At 43.7% G+C, this 24,926-nt stretch overlaps 1 protein-coding gene across 3 annotated transcripts in view; it reads left to right on the top strand.

The window, feature by feature from the left end:
- IL17RD (interleukin 17 receptor D) overlaps nt 1-23,827 on the top strand; it is an 81,611-nt gene extending 57,784 nt beyond the window's left edge. For 2 of the 3 annotated variants that reach the window (XM_035273870.3, XM_078351849.1), the window contains 10 exons: nt 3,963-4,081; nt 4,616-4,736; nt 7,713-7,757; nt 7,859-8,010; nt 9,547-9,612; nt 10,853-10,907; nt 11,415-11,525; nt 12,640-12,824; nt 15,651-16,593; nt 17,373-23,827. In XM_035273870.3, coding sequence (XP_035129761.3) covers nt 3,963-4,081; nt 4,616-4,736; nt 7,713-7,757; nt 7,859-8,010; nt 9,547-9,612; nt 10,853-10,907; nt 11,415-11,525; nt 12,640-12,824; nt 15,651-16,593; nt 17,373-17,485 — 1,910 coding nt within the window. In that variant the 3' untranslated portion in view covers nt 17,486-23,827. The remainder of the gene's footprint in view (nt 1-3,962; nt 4,082-4,615; nt 4,737-7,712; nt 7,758-7,858; nt 8,011-9,546; nt 9,613-10,852; nt 10,908-11,414; nt 11,526-12,639; nt 12,825-15,650; nt 16,594-17,372) is intronic. The other variant, XM_078351848.1, reaches the window with a different exon arrangement.
- The last annotated feature ends 1,099 nt before the right edge of the window (nt 23,828-24,926 follow it).

Consider the following 24,926-nt stretch of genomic DNA (forward strand, 5'->3'; position numbering starts at 1 on the left):
CTGGGATTACAGGTGCCCACCACCATGGCCAGCTAATTTTTGTATTTTTAGTAGAGACAGCGTTTCACCATGTTGTCCAGGCTTGGTCTCGAACTCATGACCTCATGATCTGCCTGCCTCAGCCTCCCAAAATGCTGGGATTACAGGTGTGAGCCACCGTGCCTGGCTTGAATTTTTATTTAAATTCTGTAGGAGCCAAAAAAACAAAATGAAAAAGAAACAAACAAACAAAAAAGCAGACCAAGCATGGTGGCTTACACCTGTAATCTCAGCACTTTTGGGAGGCCAAAATGGGAGAATTATTTGAGGCCAGGAGTTTGAGACTAGCCTGGGCAACAAAGTGAGACCCCATTTCTATAAAAAGATTAAAAAATTATCCTGGCATAGTGGCACAAGCCTATAGTCTTAGTTACTTGAAAGGCTGAGGCAGGAGGATCACTTGAGCCTAGGGTTTGATGCTGCAGTGAGCTATGATTATTGTGCCATTGCACTCAAGCCTGAGCTACAGAGCGAAACTCTGTCTCTAAAAAACAAAACAGGCTGGGTGTGGTGGCTCATGCTGTAATCCCAGCATTTAGGGAGGCCGAAGCCGGTCGATCACCTAAGGTCAGGAGTTCAAGACCAGCCTGATCAATGTGGTGAAATCCCATCTCCACTAAAAATACAAAATTACCTGGGCGTAAAGGTGCATGCATGTAATCCCAGCTACTTGGAAGGCTAAGGCAGGAGAAGAGCTTGAATCTGCCAGGCAGAGGTTGCAGTGAGCTGAGAGCATACCATTAGACTCCAGCTTGGGCAACAAGAGTGAAACTCTGTCTCAAAAATAAATAAGTACATTAAAAAAAAAACAAAAACCCAAAAACGAAAGAAAAAAGCAAACCTGTATTATCTGACTAGATTCAGGTTGGGGCTAAATCTGCTTGTCCTCTTGAATGAATCGAAGATACACAGGAAAGAATGGGTTAGCCAAGTATGAAATGTGGGAGGGACCACTTGTTCAGACAGGCCTGGGTTTGAACCCCCAGAATTGATCTTTCACATGAGATATTTAACCTCACTGAGCCCCACCTTCCCTATATGAAGTGTAGAGATGAGAACTGCCTCACAGTTAGAGACACCCATGATACATTTTCGGAGCACTCTCAAAGAATATTGGCTGCTATTACCATGATCAGAACCTGGTTCTTGGGCCTGCCGCTTTGATGCTACCATCTGATGTTACAAATCCTGTAATTTTACTTCTCCCTGTAAAATCCTGGCCAAGGGAGAAGTAAAATAAAGTCTGAATTTCTTAATCTGAACAGGATAAATCTCAGAAGAACCAGATTGCAGGAAGGTTGTGTGCAGGAGAGGGAGGATGGAGCAGACCCATGGGCAGAACCACGTCTCCATATCAATACTTCTGGGTTTTAACCCACTGGGGTTTCCAAAAATAATATTATCTTAACATTTAAAGATTAAAAACATTTTCTGTAGATAAAAGGGAAGTGGTCATTCCATGTAAGGCTTAAATGGTTAAGGAGTTAGCCTGACGAATTGCAGGCCACCTCATTAGAATGATAGTAAGAGATGTGAGCTGATGGCAGGAAAACTGACATGGAACAGGCTTTTCTTGGATGATGCTTTATGGGTGGGAGTGGCTGGAGAGTTTCTGTTACATTCTATCAAGGACACTTCTTGGAAGGTAGAAAAGCATATGAGTTAAGAGAACTGGCTGAGAGCCACTTCCTGGGTTCAAATCTCACCTCTGCCATTTTATTTCTGTGTGACCCTGGGCAAACCAATTGGCTGCTATAAACCTCAGTTCCCCCATCTGTAAAATGGGGATAATAATACCTTCCTCCTCTGGTTGTTGGGAGGATTTGATGAGTTTAAATGATGGGAGAGAGAGCAAATAAGTTCTTTCATGGGAAGCTGCTCTATAAAATTGCTAATCATTACATAACTACAAGGTGTTAATAGTACTATAATGTGTTAAAGTGATAAAGGAATTACGTTTGCTGCCTCTTCGCTCAGCCCCAGAACCTTGGCATGGTGGTTTTTAGGCTAATCTTTTAAAAAGAAGAACAAGAACCACCCCTTGCCACCTCAGCTGATGAATTTTTTATATAATTGTGAGATGTATGGCTGTTAATCATATTAATCACCTGGCTTTTGTAAAATAGTCATTCTGGGAATGTTGCATAAATGAAATCTTAGGATTAATACTGAGGATTTGTTTAAAAAAACTTGTTTTGAATTAGCCAGGTGTGGCGGCATTTGCCTGTAGTCCCAACTCCTCGGGAGGCTGAGGCAAGAGAATTTCTTTTTTTTTTTTTTTTTGAGATGGAGTTTCGTTGTTGTTACCCAGACTGGAGTGCAATGGCACGATCTCGGCTCACTGCACCCTCCGCCTCCTGGGTTCAAGCAATTCTCCTGCCTCAGCCTCCCGAGTTGCTGGGACTACAGGCACACACCACCATGCCCAGCTAATTTTTGTATTTTTAGTAGAGACGGGGTTTCACTTTGTTGACCAGGATGGTCTCGATCTCTTGACCTCATGATCCACCCGCCTCGGCCTCCCAAAGTGCTGGGATTATAGGTGTGAGCCACCGCACCTGGCCAAGAGAATTTCTTGAACTTGGGAGGCAGAGGCTGCAATGAGCCGAGATCGTGCCACTGCACTCCAGCCTGGGAGACAGAGCAAGACTCTGTCTCACAAAACAAAAACAAACAAACTAAAAAAACCTTTTTTTTTTTTTTTGTATCTCAAAAGGCAAGTCTTGTGAGATCTAAATAGTTGTTGGTCTAACGACCTTGTCATCACCTTGTCTGAATCTCTGGTGGTTGGTCATCTGGCTTTCATCCCAACAGGAAGCTTTGTAATTGAAATACAACATGGCAGAGTCTGTACCTGTGCACAATAATGCTCTGAAACCCTAAAACGTGAAGCTCTAATTGTTGCTTCTCTGCCGTTCCCACCATGAAATATGTATTCTTCATCAAATAATTATAGGATTGGAGGACCTATTTGAAAGAGAAAAAGATTTTCCTGGCCTTTATCATCAATAAATTTCCCACCTCCTTAATTGCATCCTGTGTAATTACTTTTGTCCTGGGAGGGGAAGGGTTGAAAATGTTCAGAAAGAATGTGAAATCGATATCTCTCCAATTGCTGGGGCTCTCCAGCTGCAGTTGGACCACTTCAGTCTCCGTGGGATACACAGCCCTGGTGCTGGCTCTTGTGGCCATCAGAGCTTAATCCTTTTGAAAGCATCTAGTCGGACGTGCAGTGGGGGGAGCTCAGGTGGCAGGAGGCTGGGCTGGTGCCTTTCAGTGGCGCTGTGGGTGTCTCGGGGCCTCAGAGACTGTATGAAGAGCACACACTGGGCAGCCCTTGGGTGTCTGCCTTTCAGGCATGATTAGAGCAAGAACCGCTTTGTAAATCACATAGGCATTCCCCTAAGCTATTTAATCTCAAGCCTCAGAACCCCTTGGGTCCAGACACAATTTGTTGGGAATTTTGTATGTTGCTCAGTGAGACGTGCCAAAAAATATAGAGCTAAAACTTGAAGTGGAAACATGGTTTTGGGGGATTCCCTAATCAACACTGGGAATTATCAGCTGAATGTACTCTGCGTAATGACCTAGAAATTATATATTCCACTTCAGGCTTTTTATGATAAATTGTAACTGGAGTCTAAATATTTAAACCCTAATGCCAGAGAGGCAATGGGTATTTATGAAATAGCTGGCTGGATTAGGGATTAATTAGTAATGGTGGGATGGAGAAAATCACCTGGTCTTTACCAGAGGAATGCAGGGGATATGTTTTTTCCATTCTATAGACTCAGATACCTTAGCCAGAGTTAGAATTCCTTTAACTCTGGTGTGTAGGTAGAGCAGATGGTAATCTTGGAGGAAGGAGAATCTGTTCAGAAGTAATTGGTTCACTATTAATAAAAGCATTCTCCTTTGCTTAGGCATTGAATTCCTGAAAGGATTTCGGGTAATACTGGAGGAGCTGAAGTCGGAGGGAAGACAGTGCCAACAACTGATTCTAAAGGATCCGAAGCAGCTCAACAGTAGCTTCAAAAGAACTGTAAGTCACACTGGGGAATGTGCTCCTGAAGACATGCCATTGTTCTGGGGACCTGAATAGTCTATTCAAAGTCTGAAATTTGAGAAGGAGGGGCTGTGGGGTCCACCCCACCCACCAGCATGGGCAAGAATAGTACAGCAGCACCTTGAGCCTGCTCCACGCTCCCAGGGAAACTCTTCAGCACTCCTCTGTATAAACACGCCTCTTGGGTTACTGCTGGAACAGCAATCCTGGAAGGTGTCTTTGTGCTCCGAAGAGTGTATGTGGGCTCACCCTGCCCTCCAACTCTGAGATTCAATATTAACAAGCCATGAATTCTTTGCCAAAAAACAGACTACATTGTCCATCTTCATGGTTAAGTAATCCAAACCTCAAGTTGGTCCAGCAACTAGACCTGACTTCCCGCCTTCCCGGAACATGTCCTACAGATCTGGAGTTCTGTCTGGGTGGCAGCTGGGGTAGGAGCGAAGACCTTGTGTAGGTAGAGGGTGGGTAATTTCTCCATGATGTCACTGTGTTTTTGTTCCCTTTTAGGGAATGGAATCTCAACCTTTCCTGAATATGAAATTTGAAACGGATTATTTTGTAAAGGTGGTCCCTTTTCCTTCCATTAAAAATGAAAGCAATTACCACCCTTTTTTCTTCAGAACACGAGGTGAGTGTGGTCTTTCCTGCCTGGTTCCCATGAGAAGCCTTTTCTCCTGTTTTTAATTACTTTTCTGCAGAAATGTGTTCAAGAACATGTCAAGGCCAGGCACGTGGGTTACGCCTGTAAATCCTAGCACTTTGGGAGGCTGAGGAGGGTAGATCACAAGGTCAGGAGTTTGAGACCAGCCTGGCCAACATGGTGAAACCCTGTCTCTACTAAAAATACAAAAAGTAGCCAAGCATGATGGCAGGCGCCTGTAATCCTAGGTATTTGAGAGGCTGAGGCAGAAGAATCACTTGAACCCTGGGAAGTGGAGGTTGCAGTGAGCCGAGATCATGCCACTGTACTCCAGCCTGGGTGACAGAGCAAGACTTTGTCTCTGTGGAGAAAAAAAAGAACATGCTAAATACTAGTATGAAACAAGCATGGCAAGGAGAAAAGCATCCAGAAAAGCACTTTATAGATTTAAGGTTAGGTACAGACACTGCTCATCTAACCAGATATATCTACTCCTGGCTTACAGAACAGATCTGACAGTTGATATTTTTAAGGATGCTGTGACTACCACTAAGACAGCCATGCATTACCAGGCACTGTGGCACAGGCCTATACTTGCAGCTATTTGGGAGGCTGAGGCAGGAAGATCACTTGAGCCCAGGAGTTTGCGGCCAGCCTGGGCAATTTAGCAAGACCCCATTTCTAGTTAAAAAAGATAGCCGTGGGGCCAGGCGCAGTGGCTGACGCCTGTAATCCCGGCACTTTGGGAGGCTGAGGTGGATGGATCATGAGGTCAAGAGATCAAGACCATCCTGGCCAGTTGGTGAAACCCTGTCTCTATTAAAAATACAAAAGTTAGCCGGGTGTGGTAGCATACACCTGTAGTCCTAGCAACTCGGGAGTCTGAGGCAGGAGAATCACTTGAACCTGGGAGGGGAGGTTGCAGTGAGCCTAGATCATGCCACTGCATTCCAGCCTGGGCAACAGAGCCAGACTCCATCTCAAAAAAAAAACAAAAAACCTAAAAAAACCAAAAGACAGCCATGTATCAAAGCAATTGGATTAAAGAAAAAAAAAAAAAAAAAGGAATAAAAAGTGTGTTGATTTTGTGGTAAAGGGCAGGAACATGAAATCCATCTTTTAACTGTTATCAGGAGGGTGGCCTGTCATTTTTAGGACTAGATTAAGAAAAAATTATTTTCTAGAAAGTTCTGTTTATTTAATGTCTATGTGCAAGGCCCTGTTCTAAATGCATTCCAAATATTAATTCCAAACAACCTCTGTGACAACCCTACAAAAAATTTAATTGTACTATCTCCACTTACTAGATGTCAAATCACACACAGAGAAGGTGAAGGGATTACAGGGAGTTGGATTTGAACCCCGGAAGTCTGACTCTGGAATCCACGCTCTGAGCTCAACCACCAACTGTGCTGGGTCGATCACCTTCTGTTCTGTACAGGGTATCTCTTTAATCTTCTGAGTTGCTTCTTGCTTTTTCTTTTTTTTTTTGAGACAGAGTTTTGCTCTTATTGCCCAGGCTGGAGTGCAGTGGCACGATCTCGGCTCACTACAACCTCTGCCTCCTGTGTTCAAGCCTTTCTCCTTCCTCAGCCTCCTGAGTAGCTGGGATCACAGGCATGCACCACCATACCCGGCTAATTTTGTATTTTTAGTAGAAATGGGGTTTCTCCATGTTGGTCAGGCTAGTCTCAAACTCCCAACCTCAGGCGATCCGTCTGCCTTGGCCTCCCAGAGTGCTGGGATTACAAGCACAAGCCACTGGAACCAGTGCTGCTTTCAAACTTTGGTGGCTGGTCATCCTGCAACCAGTAGCAGCTCCTTCTTGCCTTCCTGATCAGTCTTTCTGTCATTCAAGGCCTTGGATTGTCAGTCCTGTCTGACATCCCCTCCTGTGAGGTCTGGTTGCAGTCCTCATCCTTTACGATGTTTCTGTTTGCAACTCAAGCCTACACCAATGTCTCCCTCTGCAGAATTCTTACTGTGGTTGTTTTCTATGCATCAAAGTTATTTTAACAATTGGTCTCATTTCTTAAAATAAGATTTCATAAGGCAAAGACCATGTGTATGTCATATCATCTCTGGATGACTTGCACATAATAACCAGATAGAAGATTCAAAGACTGTATTTATGAAAGCCTCACCTAAATCAAAATTAGCATAATTTAAGATGAATTTTTCCCATTGGCATAGAATCAATGTGTCTGTTTGGGGGTAAGGTGGAAGCAGGGTGTGTGTTCCTGGAATGTCAACATTTATCACCATTTCAGTGCACTGTGGTTTTGATGCTGCCTTCAGTTTTCTTGGCATTATATGGAGACACTCCCTGGGTTAGCAAGTAGTATGACACAGTGGACTAGCTGTTTGGCCTCTCTCATTGTGTTTTTATTGCGTTTAGATTCTGTTTCAAAGCTATTGGCTTTGGTACCTGGTTTTCAGTGCTGACACAACTACTTCTATGCCTGCATGTCATTTTGAGAAACCATCAAAAGCATTTTAAATTAGAATATTAGTGAAGGTTAAAATAATCCTATAGCAGCTACTAGGACCACTCCACAGTTCTCTTGTGCCTAAACATCTCTGCAATGGGGAGGGGCTGGCATCATTTCTGTTTACAGCTGAAACAGAGCCTCCATGTGACTGTAGCGTGAACATAGCTCTGCTGCCCTTGGCCACAAGCCTTGAAATTATGTAATGCCTGACAAGCTTTTAGAATCTGGGTGACTTTACACTGTTACCATTTATGTGGCGTAAAGTAAATTGCATTAATATTTTTATATTGTACCATTTAAATTTTCATAAGATACAACTGTACAGTAGTGAAAATCATCGTTGAATTTGATGTATTTTATACCTTTTCTAGCATCACCCAGCACAGAATCTTTATATTTCATTGGGTTGTTGGGAGAAGAAAATGCTAAACTGTCCTAAAACTAAAAACATGTGTCTTTATTGTCTTAATAGCTTGTGACCTGTTGTTACAGCCGGACAACCTGGCTTGTAAACCCTGTAAGTAATAGTGTTCTCATCTATCAAGTCCCAAAGTGTTGCCACTGTGATGGTGTTGGGGTAGCCTCTGGGTACTCACTCTGGGTCCTACCTCCTTCCAGTCTGGAAGCCTCGGAACCTGAATATCAGCCAGCATGGTTTGGACATGCAGGTGTCCTTCGATCACGCACCGCACAACTTCGGCTTCCGTTTCTTCTATCTTCACTATAAGCTCAAGCATGAAGGACCTTTCAAGAGAAAGACCTGTAAGCAGGTGAGCTGCTGGGTGTACGTAAAGGAACACTGTGTGTTTTAAAGTGACCCCCGCCTTGGGCCACTGGAATTTGGGTTGATTAAGGTGAGCATTAGGCTTTGTTGGCTCTCAGTGGTTAGAAGTGGTGTTTTAGAAATTTACAACACTAAAATTTCACCACTTTGTTTCCTCTCAGTGGTCAGTAAATACTCGAGAATGTAATCACTGGGCATGTCTCAGGGCCGTCTTGCCACTGTCCTTTTCTCCCTAGTTATCTATAACCCAGATGTCCTGGTGATGATATAGCCTGGTAACAGTATTGCCAAGGAATAAACAAGAATTAAGTATTTCTCATTTGTCCATATATATATACACATAGATACACACACACACACACACACACACACACATATGCTTTTTTTGTTGTATTTTTTGAGATGAAGTCTTGCTTTGTCACCCAGGCTGGAGTGTAGTGATGTGATCTTGGCTCACTGAAACCTCCGCTTCCTGGGTTCAAGGAATTCTCCTGTCTCAGCCTCTGTGGTAGCTGGGATTAGAGGCGCATGCCACCATGCCCAGCTAATTTTTGTATTTTTAGTAGAGATGGTTTCATCATGTTGCCAAGGCTGGTCTCTAACTCCTGACCTCAAGTGATCCGTCCATCTTGGCCTCCCTAAGTGCTGGGATGACAAGCATGAGCCACCATGCCTGGCCTGTCCTTTTGTTTTAAACATTCGTCAGGTGCTCACTGTGTGGCAGGCCCTGAGCTTTATGCTCCTTGAAGCCACACCACTTTGTGAAACAGAGGCTGTTGTCATCTCCATTTTACAGATGGGAAAGCTGAGGCTCAGGGAGGTCACCTGGCTTGCTCAAGGCCACACAGCTAGTAAGTGGAAAAACCAGATCTAGGAGCCAAGCCACTGTTAACTCAGTGGCTACTGATTTTACAAATAGGCCAAGGTTAAATAGACATTGAGTAACCAAGCCCTTAAACTGGGGTGATCAGAAGAGTGGAAAGTGTTTCATGGATGTTCAAAGGACTGTCCGATCACCCACTGTGGGCACCAGTAAAATTTTTGGTTGTGGTGACAAAGCCCAGTACCTCCTTAGACAAGCTCCTGTGTATGCTGGGTTCTGTCGCTGTTTGTTCTCCTTGCTGGCTGTCATCTCCATCAAGGTCTTTGACCTTCTGCCCATGTTAAAATTGTGGCAAATAAAATATGTATAAACACAGACTGGTAATTTCTTTCCCCACCCTTTTATTAAGTAAAGGTTATTCAAACTAGTTTCTTTGTCTTGAAATCAAATATTCCTGCTGAGGGTGCCAACAGCTGCATAGACTATGGCCGGGGTCCTGGGCTGTCCTGGGCCTCTTATCAAAGGGAAGTTCAGATAACATGTGGCAGATAAACACAGTTGCTTTCTGACCTAATCACCTTTTGTGAAAACTGTGGTTGAGAATGGTGGCAAGTGTCCTTCAGCTCTTGGGGAGAAGAGATGTCCTGATGACCTTTGTCTAAAAGGTGAGTTTTTAAAGTGTTCTTTGGTCTGTTGCAGGAGCAAAATACAGAGATAACCAGCTGCCTCCTTCAAAATGTTTCTCCAGGGGATTATATAATTGAGGTATGCATAACACAAGAAAGCCCTATTAATCCTATAGAATGAACCCAGTTCATAGAGAATTCCAGCTGTTTACAACACTAAAATTTCAAGCCATTGAAGGTGTGCACAGTTATATTTTTATATGGTTCTTAACATGCTTTTAAAAAAAGTTTATATATAATTGATCTTTGATCTTTTCATTAAATATTTCTAATAAATATTTTTATGTAATCATATGGTCTGTATATAACTGTGGCTTAAAATCTCTAGTATTCCTTCATACTACAAAGATATATTTTTAAGATTTTGGCTTAACATTTTTTTTGTTTTTGTATGAAAACAGCAAAATAAGTTATGCCCATTATTTTTGCCTACCCTCCTCTGTTTCTGTTGCTAATGTATGTAAGTATAAATAAGTTCTAAACACCACTTCAGAGAACATGTAAATGTAATGTTTCATTTCCTTTTTAAGATTTCTTTTCCAGTATCGAATTGGTACTACAAATATTAGAGTATAAGGAAAATAGAAAAGGAAATTAACAATGTGTCCACAGTCCTACCATTCAAAGACAATCAACATGTCTTAACATTTTGTTAGAAACACCCAGTTCTTGCATTCCTTGGAAGCAGTGTGTGGTTTTAGACTGACACACCCTCTTAAAGCATAAATGGAAGCTCAGTAAAATCAGTGTGAGGATGTCAGTTTAATTGAACATGATTAGAATATGGGACTCACCAGCTGACTTCTTCAATGAATACATAGCGTTTTTATTAATAAAAGAAAACATGATGAAGTTTAGAGTTTAGAGCTGGGAAAGCAGAGATGAACCTGAGTACACATGATGCCTAGTCTCAGTCTGGCAGATGATTACAGGCTCCAGCAGCTCTTTTCCTTCAGCTGTTCTCCTGTACATGCTTCCCACCCCTTCCCGCACTGCCCACTGATGGAAAAAATGAATGAAATTACCATTTTTCCTACTTACCTGGTATATATCACTTTAAAAAAAATGCAGCATCCGGGGAGGGATAGCCTGGGGAGAAATGCCAAATGTGGGTGAAGTGGAGAAGAAAAGCAAAGCACACTGCCATGTGTGTACCTACGCAACTGTCTTGCATGCTCTGCTCATGTACCCCAAAACCTATAATCCAATAAAAAATTTAAAAAAAAAAAAAAAAAAAAAAAAAAAAAAAAAAAAATAAAATTGCTAAACAAAAAAAAAAAAAAAAAAAAAAAAAAAATGCAGCATCCTTTGTTTTGCAGCTGGTGGATGACACTAACACAACAAGAAAAGTGATGCATTATGCCTTAAAGCCAGGTAGGTATTTTTGTTTGTTTGTTTGAAATTTTGGCCCTAGACTACTCTAGACCAAGGTATTTGATATTCTTTATACTTCATGGTTTATAGAAACAAAACAAAATTCGTCTCCTCTCTCTTAAAAGATGTTCCATCCAATCTGACTTTCCTTCCACTCTAATGTGGATACCTGGAAGATTAAAGCCAGTTTGGTGTGTTTAGCTGGGACTGGATAAATAGTCAATTGTCCTCTGAAGAAAAGTGGTGGGAGGGGAGGTTTCCTTAGGCAAAATTCTCACTCAAAGGTATTTAATCTCCCAGCCTGACTCTTAACTGTTGAATAGTTCTTTGCAACTCTTAAAAAATGAACCTTTGAATCCTTTTATAATCACCAAACCAGCACTAGAGAAAGGTGGTTGGAAGGTCCTAGAACCTGTTACGTGGCTTATGTTTAAAAAGAAAAACAGTTGTTGCTCTTTGAACCTTTACACTGCTTAAGTTTAAAGCTTTCCCTTTGAAATTTCCCAGTGCATTCCCCGTGGGCTGGGCCCATCAGAGCCGTGGCCATCACAGTGCCACTGGTGGTCATATCGGCATTCGCGACGCTCTTCACTGTGATGTGCCGCAAGAAGCAACAAGGTATCTCTTTGAGTGCTGTCTCTCCCCACAAGAAGGGGCAGACCAGGGGTTGCTGCCAACAGAGAGGGAGACTGGGAGTACCTGGGTCCTCCAGGCTGGCACCTGGGAAGCCTCATATTCTATTCAATTCCCAGAACTAAAATATTTGGCTTTTAACCTCAGGAGCCACTAGAAAGACAGGCATCATTTTATACACACACACACACACACACACACACACACACACATTTTTGAGATGGGGTCTTGCTTGTTGCCCAGACTAGAATGCAGTGGCACAATCATAGCTCACTGCAGGCTTACGCCATCCTCCCACTTCAGCCCCCTGAGGATCTGGGACTACAGGCATGCACCACCATGCCTTGCTAATTAAATAATATTTTTTTGGTGTGTGTAGTGATGGGGTCTCACTATGTTGCCTAGGCTGGTCTTGAACTCCTAAGCTCAAGCAATCCTCCTGCCTCAGTCTCCCAAAGTGCTGGGATTACAGGCATGAGCCACTGTGCCTGGCCCATAATTCTATTTTCAAACATAGGATAGTAAATTCAGGGACATAAAGGAAGCCTGAAGTATGAGTATGGATATAGGCAGGGCTTGATCATTTACAAAAGTCAGCATGAGACAACCTTCTGAGGAGTTGGAAATGATCCATCGCTTGTTCTGGATGAGGGTTACACAGTTGTGTATTTCCATAAAAATTCACTGAGATGTACACTTAAGGTTTATGTACTTTACTTTTATAAATTATACCTCAATAAAAACTCTTGTAAAAAATATCAGCTCTGCCAGTGCTTGATTGGTCTAGTAGGTGCACTTGGCTGTAAGAGTCAGTTCTGGGCACTCTGCTAACCAGGGTGGCCCCTGCAGCATTTCTTAGTTTATCCAAGGTGAGTTTCAGGTGAAGAACAATTTTTTTTAACCATTTGTTGCTCCACTGCAGAAATCAGCTGTCCCATTCCAAGTGATGACCCAAGCGGCTGATGGAGTTGGGGACTGGGACTGCTCTAGGTAGACATGTCAACTGTTCTTTCTTGAAGACAGCACTGGGTTCCAAGTCTTAGGGAACAGAACAAAGCATTGCTTGTAGGTATCAACTCTATCTTCTTTTCCAATTTAGAAAATATATATTCACATTTAGATGAAGAGAGCTCTGAGGCTTCCACATACACTGCAGCACTCCCGAGAGAGAGGCTCCGGCCGCGGCCGAAGGTCTTTCTCTGCTATTCCAGTAAAGATGGCCAGAATCACATGAATGTTGTCCAGTGTTTCGCCTACTTCCTGCAGGACTTCTGTGGCTGTGAGGTGCGGAATCTAAAGTTCCTTCTCTTACCCTGGCCAAAACACTTGCCCTGTACTCTCTCCCTGCTGCCTTCTCCTCTCCTCTGGGCCTCCTGTGGTGACACCTGCCCTTGACTGGTACCACAGCTTTCAAACTGGGGATAGTCTCACACTCTTTTTTCAGTCTGTCCTACTCATCACTAGCACTAAATATTTTATAATACTTAGTTGTAACTCTGACACACTCCTGCTTTAAGGCCTTGAGTGGCACCTCCCTGGCATTAGGAAGACCAGTAGCTTCCATGGAAACATGCAATTGCGGTTAAGGAGTGTCATTCAGGACATCTTCGTGGGCATGTTCAGGACAGAGCCCCATTTGGAGGGTCAAAGAGAGTGGCAAGTAAAGCAGTGAATTCACACAATTGTTTGGAGGAGTTCTGCTGAGAAGGGGAATGAAGGATGTGGCTGCCATTAGAGGGGATCTTGAGGTCTAGGGAGAAGTGATAAACAAAGGGCTCTGTGAAGTTGTCTGACCATTGACTGGTGAAATCATGGAGGGGGAGAAACTAGTGATGCAGGAGAGGGCACTGGCCAGAGAAAACAGGGAAGTAGGAGGGGAGCACTCCCAGAAAACAATATTGTGTCAAGCACTCAAATGATCTGCTCTGGTTTATTAGCTGCTCTCTTAAGTTATTAACATGTAATATGTTATTAATATGCTTTTCTATAATGTCATAGTGTGTATTTTTAGAATAAGTCTGAAACTGTTTTTCAGAACCTCTCCATGTGGTGAGGCTGCCCCCTAGTGTCAACATAACATATTACTCTGGCCCAGTTCCCCGCCCGCCCAGTCACGTGAACTCGGTGAGCCTGGTGGATCAGCCTGTGCTGAAAACGAACCGCACTCTAACCAGTAGCAGACAGTTTTCAGATACCACAGGCAACCAAGTTTGCTCTACTTCACAACTATTTAACCTCTGGGGAAAACGCTCTTCTAGTTATTAGTGTAATAGTTACTGTAGAAAATTTGGAACTAAAAAGGGATGATAAATAAAACATTGGAATTCCAACCTGATTAAGGAAAATCTGAGATAAAGGAACCCACAGTTCACGTGTGGTTTATTTCCCTCCAGCCTTTTTCTGTATAGGGGAACTCACACATACAGTTTTGCCTTTGGGGCTGATTGAAATAATTTTTGTCATCTCTTAATAATGTTTTACACTATTAATAGTTATATGTAAATTGCAATTTTAAATAGCTACATGAGCCTCCATATTGATTTGCCATAACTGAGTTAATGCAAATACAAATTAAACATGTCAGTGTTCAAAATTGTCCCATTTGTGATGATTTCCCAAGAAAGATGCCTGGAAATGGAATTGTTGGGTCAAAGATAGGAACATTTTAAAAATGCTTGGAATGGCCAGACGCAGTGGCTCATGCATGTAATCCTAGCACTTTGGGAGGCTAAGGTGGGTGGATCACGAAGTCAGGAGTTCAAGACCAGCCTGATCAACATGGTGAAACTCCATCTCTACTAAAAATTACAAAAAAAAGAAAAAAAAATTAGCTGGGCATGGTGGTGCATGCCTGTAATCCCAGCTACTCAGGAGGCTGAGGCAGGAGAATCGCTTGAACCCAGGAGGCAGAGGTTGCAGTGAGCTGAGATCGCACCACTGCATTCCAGCCTGTGCAACAGAGCAAGACTTCTTCTCAAAAAAAAAAAACAAAAACAGAAAACCCTTGATCTGTTCTCCCACTGAGCTTTTAGCATGTGTAATGTTAGCAAGAATTAAGGAAGGTATAAGACAATTCAGGGTTCTTTTCAGGAAGTGGATGGATGTTGGGGCTTTTCCCCCTTTGGTAACATCTTAGAGGAGAAGAGAACAAAGTCATTTCAGAATCTAAGAGAATGGGGCTGCTGTGTTTGGTCATAGCCACTGGGAATTAATATCTGAACTACAGAAGGAAAGGCACCAACACAACCACCAAGAGATGTTTTCAGCAGAATTAGATGAAAGCGGTCTGAGAAAGTGAAGTCCTCTGAGGGGCCACACATGTCTGGTTTTCTCTCCTTTGTCACCCACCCCCATAATCTCCCTACCAAGACCCCCTTTGGGAGTAAAGTCTTGTCAGTTATCAGCCTTGTAGAGATGTAGTCCTGTAGACCTGTGTGAAGCCATAGAGGAAGGTGCTAGTCACCCCTCTCAGTCACTCAGGGTGACCATGTTACTGCAGTTCACTAGCTTCCTCTCCAGCCTTGGACCAACTGGTAAATAGCATGGTTGAGCATGGTCCTATTTGTCAGTCACTCTCTGGATGTGAGTCAACTATAACTGTGGGTGACTGGCATCCAGGCCTGAGCCTCATCTTCCAGCTCGCTTTGGAGTCACTCATCCACATCCTCCTCTCAGAACCTGCCAGCCTTCTCTCCAGGATCTGCCCCTCCAATCCAGGCATTTCACTCACCAGATCAGCCAACCTCAGTTTCTCTGTCCTGTGCTCTCTGCTACCTCTTGCTTCCTTGAGGATGTCCTATGTAGGGTGTAACTTGGGCAAGGTGCCACAAGTGCTGTGCTTCCATCCCCTCACTTGTAGGGCAGGAGTGGTAATGACTCCATGTAATACTAAAATGAACTGATGGATGGCAAGTCTTTGCAGAGGGACTAGGGTGGTATGACCGTCACCCACGGAACCTTAGCTGTTCCTTGGTATGGGGTAACCTGGAGCTTGCACATAGCTGTGCTAATAAGGGTTAAGGGGCAGAGGAGGTGGCCTCCTTCTGACATTCCCCTTCCTGTTACTTCCTGAGCCTTCTGTATGGGTAAGGTGCCTTGTTCTCTTTCCAGGTGGTTCTGGATCTGTGGGAAGACTTCAGCCTCTGTAGAGAAGGGCAGAGAGAATGGGTCATCCAGAAGATCCACGAATCCCAGTTCATCATTGTGGTTTGTTCCAAAGGCATGAAGTACTTTGTGGACAAGAAGAACTACAAACACAAAGGAGGTGGCGGAAGCTCCGGGAAAGGAGAGCTCTTCCTGGTGGCGGTGTCAGCCATTGCCGAAAAGCTCCGCCAGGCCAAGCAGAGTTCGTCCGCGGCACTCAGCAAATTCATCGCTGTCTACTTTGATTATTCCTGTGAGGGAGACGTCCCTGGTGTCCTAGACCTGAGTACTAAGTACAAACTCATGGACAATCTTCCCCAGCTCTGTTCCCACCTGCACTCGCAAGACCATGGCCTCCGGGAGCCGGGGCAGCTTGGGCGACACGGCAACAGAAGGAACTACTTCCGGAGCAAGTCAGGCCGGTCCCTGTATGTCGCCATTTGCAACATGCACCAGTTTATCGACGAGGAGCCTGACTGGTTTGAAAAGCAGTTCATTCCCTTTCATTCTCCTTCACTGTTCTACCGGGAGTCAGTCTTGGAGAAATTTGATTCCGGCTTGGTTTTAAATGATGTCATGTGCAAACCAGGGCCCGAGGGCGATTTCTGCCTAAAGAGAGATGCAGCCGTTCTTGGGGCAACTGGGCCAGCCGACTCCCAGCTCGAGAGTCAGCACGGGGCCCTGGACGAAGACGTGGAGGCCCGGCCAGCCCTTGACTGTGGTGCCGCCCTGCAGCCCCTGCTGCACACGGTGAAAGCCGGCAGCCCCTCAGACATGCCGCGGGACTCAGGCATCTATGACTCGTCTGTGCCCTCATCTGAGCTGTCTCTGCCGCTGATGGAAGGACTCTCGACGGACCAGACAGAAACGTCTTCGCTGACAGAGAGCGTGTCCTCCTCTTCAGGCCTGGGTAAGGTGCCTTTGGGGCCAGATCCTAATAGACCACAGCCTTCAGCCATGCTTCTGTAATCAGTCAAAGCGTTTTTCCAATTTTGGTGTTAATTTACTGAGCAGTGAAGCCTGATGAGAACACAGCTCGTTTGGTAGTCTTGATTTATCCCAGGTGATGGGAATACTCACATGTTTGAGTTGCAGAAATACTAATGCCAAATGACGGTGAGCTGCCCAGGCTGTGCAAGGGGTGTTGTGCAGCATACAGTGTGTGACTGTACCATGTTTCTAACTCCAGAAACATCAGAACCCCAAAACACATTGGTCTCCAAGGGTCTTGGATAACAGTTTGTGGACACTTGCCTTTTTTAGACCTATAGTGTTCACTGCCTTCCGTTTTCTTTAAAGCTACATTCATTGAGCGTGGGGTTCATGGGTACAGTATTCTCTCTATCCTAGTTCAGCACAGGGTCTCAGGTATGAGGGCTCTGTAGGAGGGCTTACTTCCCCAGGGAGCATCAGCTGGATGCCATCTCAGGCTGCACCTTACCATGTCTGTAACTGGTTGGAGTCATACATACAAACCCTTGACTTTTAGGAAAGATCTCTTCCTTCCTCAACTAAGGGAACTAGAGCCTGTTAGGAGGATGAGAGTGCGCCATCTTGAGCAGGTTGGAATTCTTGCCTCGTCTATACAAAGCCCATAGTCCAAACCCAGATCCAGCCACATTCTGGCATGAGCACCCAGCCCAGTGAAATGCAATGACAGTGTGACTCTGTACTCTCTTCTCTCCTTAGGTGAGGAGGAACCTCCTGCCCTTCCTTCCAAGCTCCTCTCTTCTGGGGCATGCAAAGCAGAATTTGGTTACCGCAGCTGCACTGATGAACTCCACGCGGTCGCCCCTTTGTAACAAAATGGAAGAGTCTAAGCATTGCCACTTTAGCTGCTGCCTCCCTCTGATTCCCCAGCTCCTAATCTCCCTGGTTGCATGGCCCACTTGGAGCTGAGGTCTCATGCAAGGATATTTGGAGTGAAATGCTGGCCAGTACTTGTTTTCCCTTGCCCCAACACTCTACCAGATATCTGGGCAAACTCTCCAATTTTCTAAAATGCTATGGAGATTTGAAAAGCATGTCCATAAGGTCTGACAACAGCATTTGGTTAGTCCTTGGATCAGAGCCAGTTGTGGGAGGTAGGGAAGAAATATGTAAAGAAAAACAGGAAGGTATCTGCACTGATCATTCAGACTTCATTGAGCTCTGCAAACTTTTCCTGTTTGCTATTGGCTACCTTCATTTGAAATGCTTCGTGAAAAAAGGCACTTTTAACATCATCGCAGCCACAGAAATCAAGTGCCAGTCTATCTGGAATCCGTGTTGTATTGAAGATAATGTCCTCATTTATTTTTGATGTAGAATTAACATTGCCATGGGTGTTAAATAAGCTTTGAGTCAAAAGTCAAGAAAGTGACTGAATATACAGTCACCTTTTATGAAATGAGTCTCTGTGTTACTGGGTGGCATGACTGATTGAAGTGAAGGTCACAGGGCCTGGCTGATCATCTTGACCTTTCCATCTGAGATAGGTTGGTCAACATGCAGAAGGCCCCAGGACCTCAGCACAGGCAGCTTCCTCTTGGTCTGAGTAGGCATCATGCAGGGGCCAGATCTGCCTGCTGTTCCATGGGTTACATTTATTGCTGTATCTCACATGTTGGTGTCTGGAAGTTTATTCTTAAGAGACTGCTACCCAGCTGGTCTGAATTATTGGAAGTTGCAGCTTGTGCTTTGGTTAGTCTCTGGCCTAAGCTGTGTCCTGAACATTAGAGATCAGAATTCACTGAAATATAGCAGTGTGTGGAGGTGATGGCCAGTTAATCTGCTGAACTGGTTTTGACTAATGACAAATCTCTTTTTAAGAAGGGAGAATGGAGGAGGCAGTCACAAAAGTAAATGTTCCATTTTTATGAATGACTTTCTACAGAGTTTCTGTTTCTAAAGAAAAAACAATTGTTCACGTCTCATCTGATGACTAGCATGTGTGTAGTGAATGATGTCTTGGTCTCGCCTGTGGAAACTCTTTTCCCTGTGCCTTACAGCAGGTGTGGACATCTCTTACTACCTTTCTCATGGGTGCTGTTGGATTTTGGCACCTTGTTTTCTCAGCATTCACCCCGGGGACTGTGGTTTTCACTCCTTTGTTAGATAGGACCAACATGAAGGAGTATGCTGAGAAACCCTGAGGCAGGGTGGGAGGTAGGATGGGGCAGGACTTTCCCTTCCAAGCACATGCTTGGCAGGTGGTGAAAGGGGGGCTTGCACCCCTGCTGAAAGAAAAGGTTTGTGTATATTTCTGATGCAAATGTCATACTCACTGCTCTGTAAAGGCAGCTGGCAGCTTTTGGGAGAAGAGCGTGCTCGTCTGTTCTGTGGCATCAAATTTCCTGCAGCTGCTCTGAGGGAGAGACAGTGAGCTGCAAGACTATCTCCCATAAAACCAGGCAGCTCAGAGGAGAGTCATTTCATGTTCCTGTGAAATCTGGAATGAGTGCAAAGCTCCTACCCACACATGACTGCCCCGCCGTTTCATCCTAGGCATACATTCTGTGAAGGAGATTGGTTAGTCCAAACTTGCTAACATATGAAAATCCATTTGGGCCGGGCGCGGTGGCTCAAGCCTGTAATCCCAGCACTTTGGGAGGCCGAGGCGGGTGGATCACGAGGTCAAGAGATCGAGACCATCCTGGTCAAGAGATCAAGACCATGGTGAAACCCTGTCTCTACTAAAAATACAAAAAATTAGCTGGGCATGGTGGCGTGTGCCTGTAATCCCAGCTACTCAGGAGGCTGGGGCGGGAGAATTGCTTGAACCCAGGAGGCGGAGGTTGCGGTGAGTCGAGATCGTGCCATTGCACTCCAGCCTGGGTAACAAGAGCGAAACTCCGTCTCAAAAAAAGAAAAGAAAAGAAAATCCACTTATTTTCTTTTTGAGATTTCTTACTGAGGCCAAGGGATATTTCTTGTCCCAAAGGAACCATTAGGAACCACTTTTAGGATGTTCAGCTTTGCTCATGAAATAAGGCATCTCTGAGAAAGTGGCCTCAGGGAGAGAATGGAGGACTGGGAGGAGAAGCATTAATTGGGCTCCACGGGTGTGGGCAGAGAGCTTGCTACATGAATGTAATCCTTATGAAAATGGAAGGGGAAAAGGGGGTGCTACTTAAAAAATCTGGATATTTTAGTTTGGATTTAGGGTTTTAATACTTATGTTGAAATACTAATGTTTCTGATCAACAAAATCAAACTCTTAATATACCAAGTAGTGAAACGACAGTGTGATTGCCTGAGAATAAATTGAGAAATCCAACTTCCTAGTTTTGCTTCATTAGTTTCACTTTTTCTACTCTCCCCATTATGCTAGAAATAGAAATGGTTGCCCTGCAGATTAAGGCAAAACATCTGTTTTAAGCAAAGCTGCATTTTTTTTGACTCAGAACTGTCCCTGACAATGGATATAATAAGATGAAATTCAGAAAAATGTTCTGCCAATTCACAGGCCTTTAGCTATTGCGGAAACAAAAAATGGAAAATAGGGGTAAGCTCCATGAGAGACCTTGATCTTGAGAGTAAAAGGTTTATGTGGATAGTTTAGACAATATCTTCTAGAAAGGAGACCAGGGGTAAGACCAGGGTTCCAGGAAACCAAGAAGCCTGCAGGTAGCTGAAGGTAGTGTGCTAGTTGTTCATCTTAATTTACCAACGCTCTACAGAAAGGACTTAGCATCTGATGTAGTCAGCTTTGCCAGGAGAGTGATCAAGGAGGTTAAAGCTCAGGTAAAGGTGTTCTTCTCAGAGATTGGCTACAAGCAACAGAGACCACCTCAACAGACCCAGCTCAGCCATACAGGGTCCAGAAGCTCCTCCAGGGGCTGTCTTGGGCCTTTGAGGCATCTGATCTCCAGAAAGAATCAGAAGTCATTCCAGTCCAGGCCCAGGTATTCAGATGCTGACCCAGCCAGATAATAGTATCTTGAGCCAAAAATGAGATCAGGCCATAAAGTTAGGAGACAGAGTTTTTGATTGACATGTTAGCGATAACTGAAGACAGTCTCAGAAGTTCAGTAAAATGTCTTTAGCAATGGCGACATCATTGGGATCTATGTGTAGTAAGTCACGGATCTTTAAGTTTATGTATGTTTGTCAAAGTTCAGTCTTACAACTTCATAGCCACAAGTATCTTTTCAAAAATACCAGCTGTTAGTCTAGGGTCTCCTGACTTCAGTGCAAATAAACGGGAAGACTGTCCTTCCAAAAATGTGGGGTGACATGATTTTCAGAGCCTTTTTTTCAGAGTTGAGCATCTTTTCCTTTAAAAGAAATAAAGGGCAAGAGGACCAATTTTATTTCTGGAGGAAAAATGACACACCCTCCTCCCAAAAGAAAGAAAACTCTGGCCCCCACAACTTCAGCACTAATTTAGCTCCCTGAGAAGGGAGAAAATATTCTGTCTTTATTGAAGAGAAATGGACAATGCCAATGTGAAGGTTCCTAGTCTTATTTTCTATTGATGAAGACTACTAGACTACTATTGCTCTTATTTAGTAGATCTTATGCCTTTAGGAGTCGCCAGTATAGCAGGTGAGGTTTAAAGAAAACAGCTGTGTGATGATAAATGGTAATTAATATACTTTGTCAGTGTCAGCGAACAATAGGGAATGGTGGTTACTGTGGCAAACTGAAGCGTTCCTGTTCCATCCACAGGGGGCAGTTTTCCAGCTGACTGTGGCTATGAAGTATTTCCTGATCTTCTCATTTTTCAAGAGAAGCTGACAATCTGGATTTTTATTTGAAAAATTCCAATTTTAAAAAATATTGGCAACTAAGTTTGAAAAATTTAAGTGAATTTAGACTCGGCAGAAGATGTGGCTGAACCTGATTTGCTCAACTGACAACCAGTTTGTTACCTCTGCTTTATAAGATTTGAAGTGAAAGGCATCCATAGTAATTACAGATGGTGCCAACAGAAAATGCTCTTGCTAAATGCAGCCAGTAGCTAGATTGCTTCTTTCTCCTGTCTCTCCTGCGAAGAAATTTTATGTGATTCTGAATGCATTGGACATGTCTTGATTGCATCTTTACATTTCATGCTGTCTTAAAGGCAAACCAGTTGTTAATTTCAAAATCAAATTTATGCTCACTCAGTTTAAAAAATGCTAGGAACAATTTCACTTAAACTCCACAATCTAAAGAGCTAAACTTGTTTATAGTTTTAGCTCTTGGCATAATAATTTTTTTAAATGGTGTGCAATTCTGAGCATAGGCCAAGACATGATCAGGAAAGCAGGGATTTGTAGTGAGTAAAGCAGGGGAATCTCCTGGCGTCCATTAGAGCTAGGTATTTGCATTATCTTCCATTTTAAGTGCTCTGTGAATTGACTCTGTTTTGGAGGTGTGAAACAGTATACAGAGAAAAGCTTTTCCTGATGTTGAGATATCAGTTAGGAGTCCAAGTGGGGTATTGGGTCATCTTTGCCATATCACCTCCTTTCCAGGCTCAGGGTGAAAACAGACAAAAGGAAATCTGACTGCAAGCCAGTAGATCTGATTCCAGTTTCAGAGTTTAGGGACTGGAGAAAGTTTAGATTATCTAGCATGTTTTCCCCCTGGTGTCAGACAGGGCTATGCCTGAATTATTCCAGACATATGGCTGTAGATGATATTTTGTATTTTCCAAGAAGGAAATTCTGTAACCTACTTTGCTGATCAGATAGTTCTTTGTATGTCTTACAGAAATTCAAGCCGGCTTCCTTTTGTTCGGCATGTAGTGGAGAAAGAACAGCTGGTCACCTTCCATGTATTTAAAAACCACAGTGAAGTCATCCCCCTGGTGTTTTTATTTCAGTGATAAATAATTCCACCCACTTAAACCATTCTTCATGGCTCTTGTTTTCCAGGGGCCTAATAATTTTCACTGCTATAATGTTTCTCAGCTTCACACTCAGTTTAGTTACCCAAACAGAATGTTGGTGCCTTACTCACATTGGGACCTTGTGAAGACCAGGCTCAGGGTGGGGATTATGGGGCAATTCTTGCACGCCCAGCTCCTCTTACCACTTATAATGGCACTTTTACTAAATGGAATATTGCCTATATTCATTGAGAATTGTATGACTACCACATTTTTTCCCTAGGTGATAGTCATCCATCATATCTTGTGTTTGTTTTACTCCTGAGGTCAAACATTTCGTGCTTATTCCTGATGTATTAATGTCATTCCTGAGCTCCTTTGAGATAACCTGTTGAGACCAGCTCTTACCTTCTGAGTGGCAGCTACCCGCTCCCTCCCAATTTTAGATCCTGTTTTTACACAGCTCTGTAGACATCACCTTTATTTCATGACTCACAATATTAAATGGTGCAGACTTCGGTTTAACCACTGGTGAGGTAACAGCAGTAATTGCTAAGTGCCACCTTCCCGTTGCCATTTGAGGGCTAATTTGCAAAGATATTTGAATCCTCCAGTGAAGATGTCTGGGGAATTTTGGCCGGTTGTCTTCCCTCTTGCTCTTTTGCTCTTTAAAATTCAGCTGGGACCACAGACACCTCCAGGATCTTGTTTACGTTCTACGCTCAATTGACCAAGCGCAATCAGAAGTCCCACAAAAGCAAACAGTTATGACTGCATGTCTGATGTTTATATCATATAAAGTTTCAGGAAGATTCAGAGGGAATCTTCTATTTGTACATGACGTAGACAAAATTAGCTGCTCCATTTGTTAGACAAAAAATTGCCACTGGATTACACTAACATGCTCATCTTTTTAAAAAGTTTGGTATGTTTCTCTAAAGAGAAAAGCATGTTGAGTCTGGACAGCAGCAAAAGCTTCTGTGAAAACCAAACGTGTTCATCTAGACAGTAAGTAACTCCTATTTTTACTGTTTTTTTTAAAAGAGAATTTTTCCCTATGAAAACTCCCTGTTACTATGTCCTAGGGGAGAAAGCCTGTGGAATACAGTGGTTATTGACGGCGTTGCCTTTGTTTCATCTTTAAGTTTGTCCTTTTGATATCTGGTGGGATAGTGAGCACTGATGGAACTGTAGCAGTATGCTGTATTTTTGACATTGAAAATGTTAATGACTTATTTGATTTGTATATAACTCTGTAAATAGGTGAAAGTAGATCACAGCTGACATTTACAAAATGTTTTTGTACCTTAGAATTTCTGCATTAAATAAATGTTTTAAGATTGTAGTGGTTCGTTTTTTAGCACATCTTTCTTGTTTCCTGACTGGCTGGGGTTCCCAGCCCAGTTTTCAGAGGGCTGCCTCACGACGAGGCAGCCAGGGGTGGACAGTCTTCCTTGCCCTTTAGAAAACAGGACCCTGCTGCCTCAGACCTTTACCTCGTGTCCACAGGCAGTCAGTTGCCCATTACCTGTGTGGCATCAGGAGGCCTCTCTGCTGCAACCAGGTTACTTATGTCAGAAAGAAATGTGACTTCTCAGAACAAATGGGCTTTCTTTTTAGAAATTTGAAAGAAGCCACTGACGTTTGGGGGCTGCACATAAATTTTTTTTGTCAGACAGAAGAAGAGATACCCGCTCAGTCCTTATGGACATTCTCCCCTCCGGTGCCCCCAGGCTCTGCAAGTTAACTTCTTGATGTCCATCACCTTCAGGATCAGGTCCCAAAGTCTGCTGACTTTTTTTTTTTCTTTTTAAGAGATAGGGTCTCTCCACATTGCCCAGGCTGGTCTTGAACTCCTGAGCTCAGGCGATCCTCCCGCCTCAGCCTCCCAAAGTGCTTACATTACAGATGTGAGCCAGCACGCCTGGCCTCTGTTACTGTTGCTCTGCCCCACTGACTATCAGACTCTTCCCTCAGCCTCTCATCCATAGAGAGGCCCTACTTTAGAGGGTGGTGAATTAAAACGCACGATGAATGTAAAGTGCTACCTGTGCATTCCTGGCATGTAGTACGTGCTCAGTAAATGACAGTGTCCACAGGAGGACAGCGAGCGTAAACAAATAGCAAGGATGTAGAACACAGGCTGTTGGCCATTGCCTGAGCAGGTTATAGTCTAAATTTGGGGTCTTGGGAGCATAATAGGTTTTTTTCCTTTTTTTTTTTTTAGATGGAGTCTTGCTCCGTTGCCCAGGCTAGAGTGCAATGGAGCGATCTCCACCCACCGCAACCTCCATCTCCCGGGTTCAAGTGATTCTCCTACCTCAGCTTCCTGAGTAGCTGGGATTACAGGCATCCATCAATGTGGCCAGCTAATTTTTGTATATTTAGTAGAGATGGGGTTTCACCATCTTCGATAGGCTGGTCTCGAACACCTGACCTTGTGA

The sequence above is a fragment of the Callithrix jacchus genome, chromosome 15 (assembly GCF_049354715.1).
Source record: "Callithrix jacchus isolate 240 chromosome 15, calJac240_pri, whole genome shotgun sequence".
In the NCBI taxonomy this organism is placed as follows: Eukaryota; Metazoa; Chordata; class Mammalia; order Primates; family Cebidae; genus Callithrix; species Callithrix jacchus.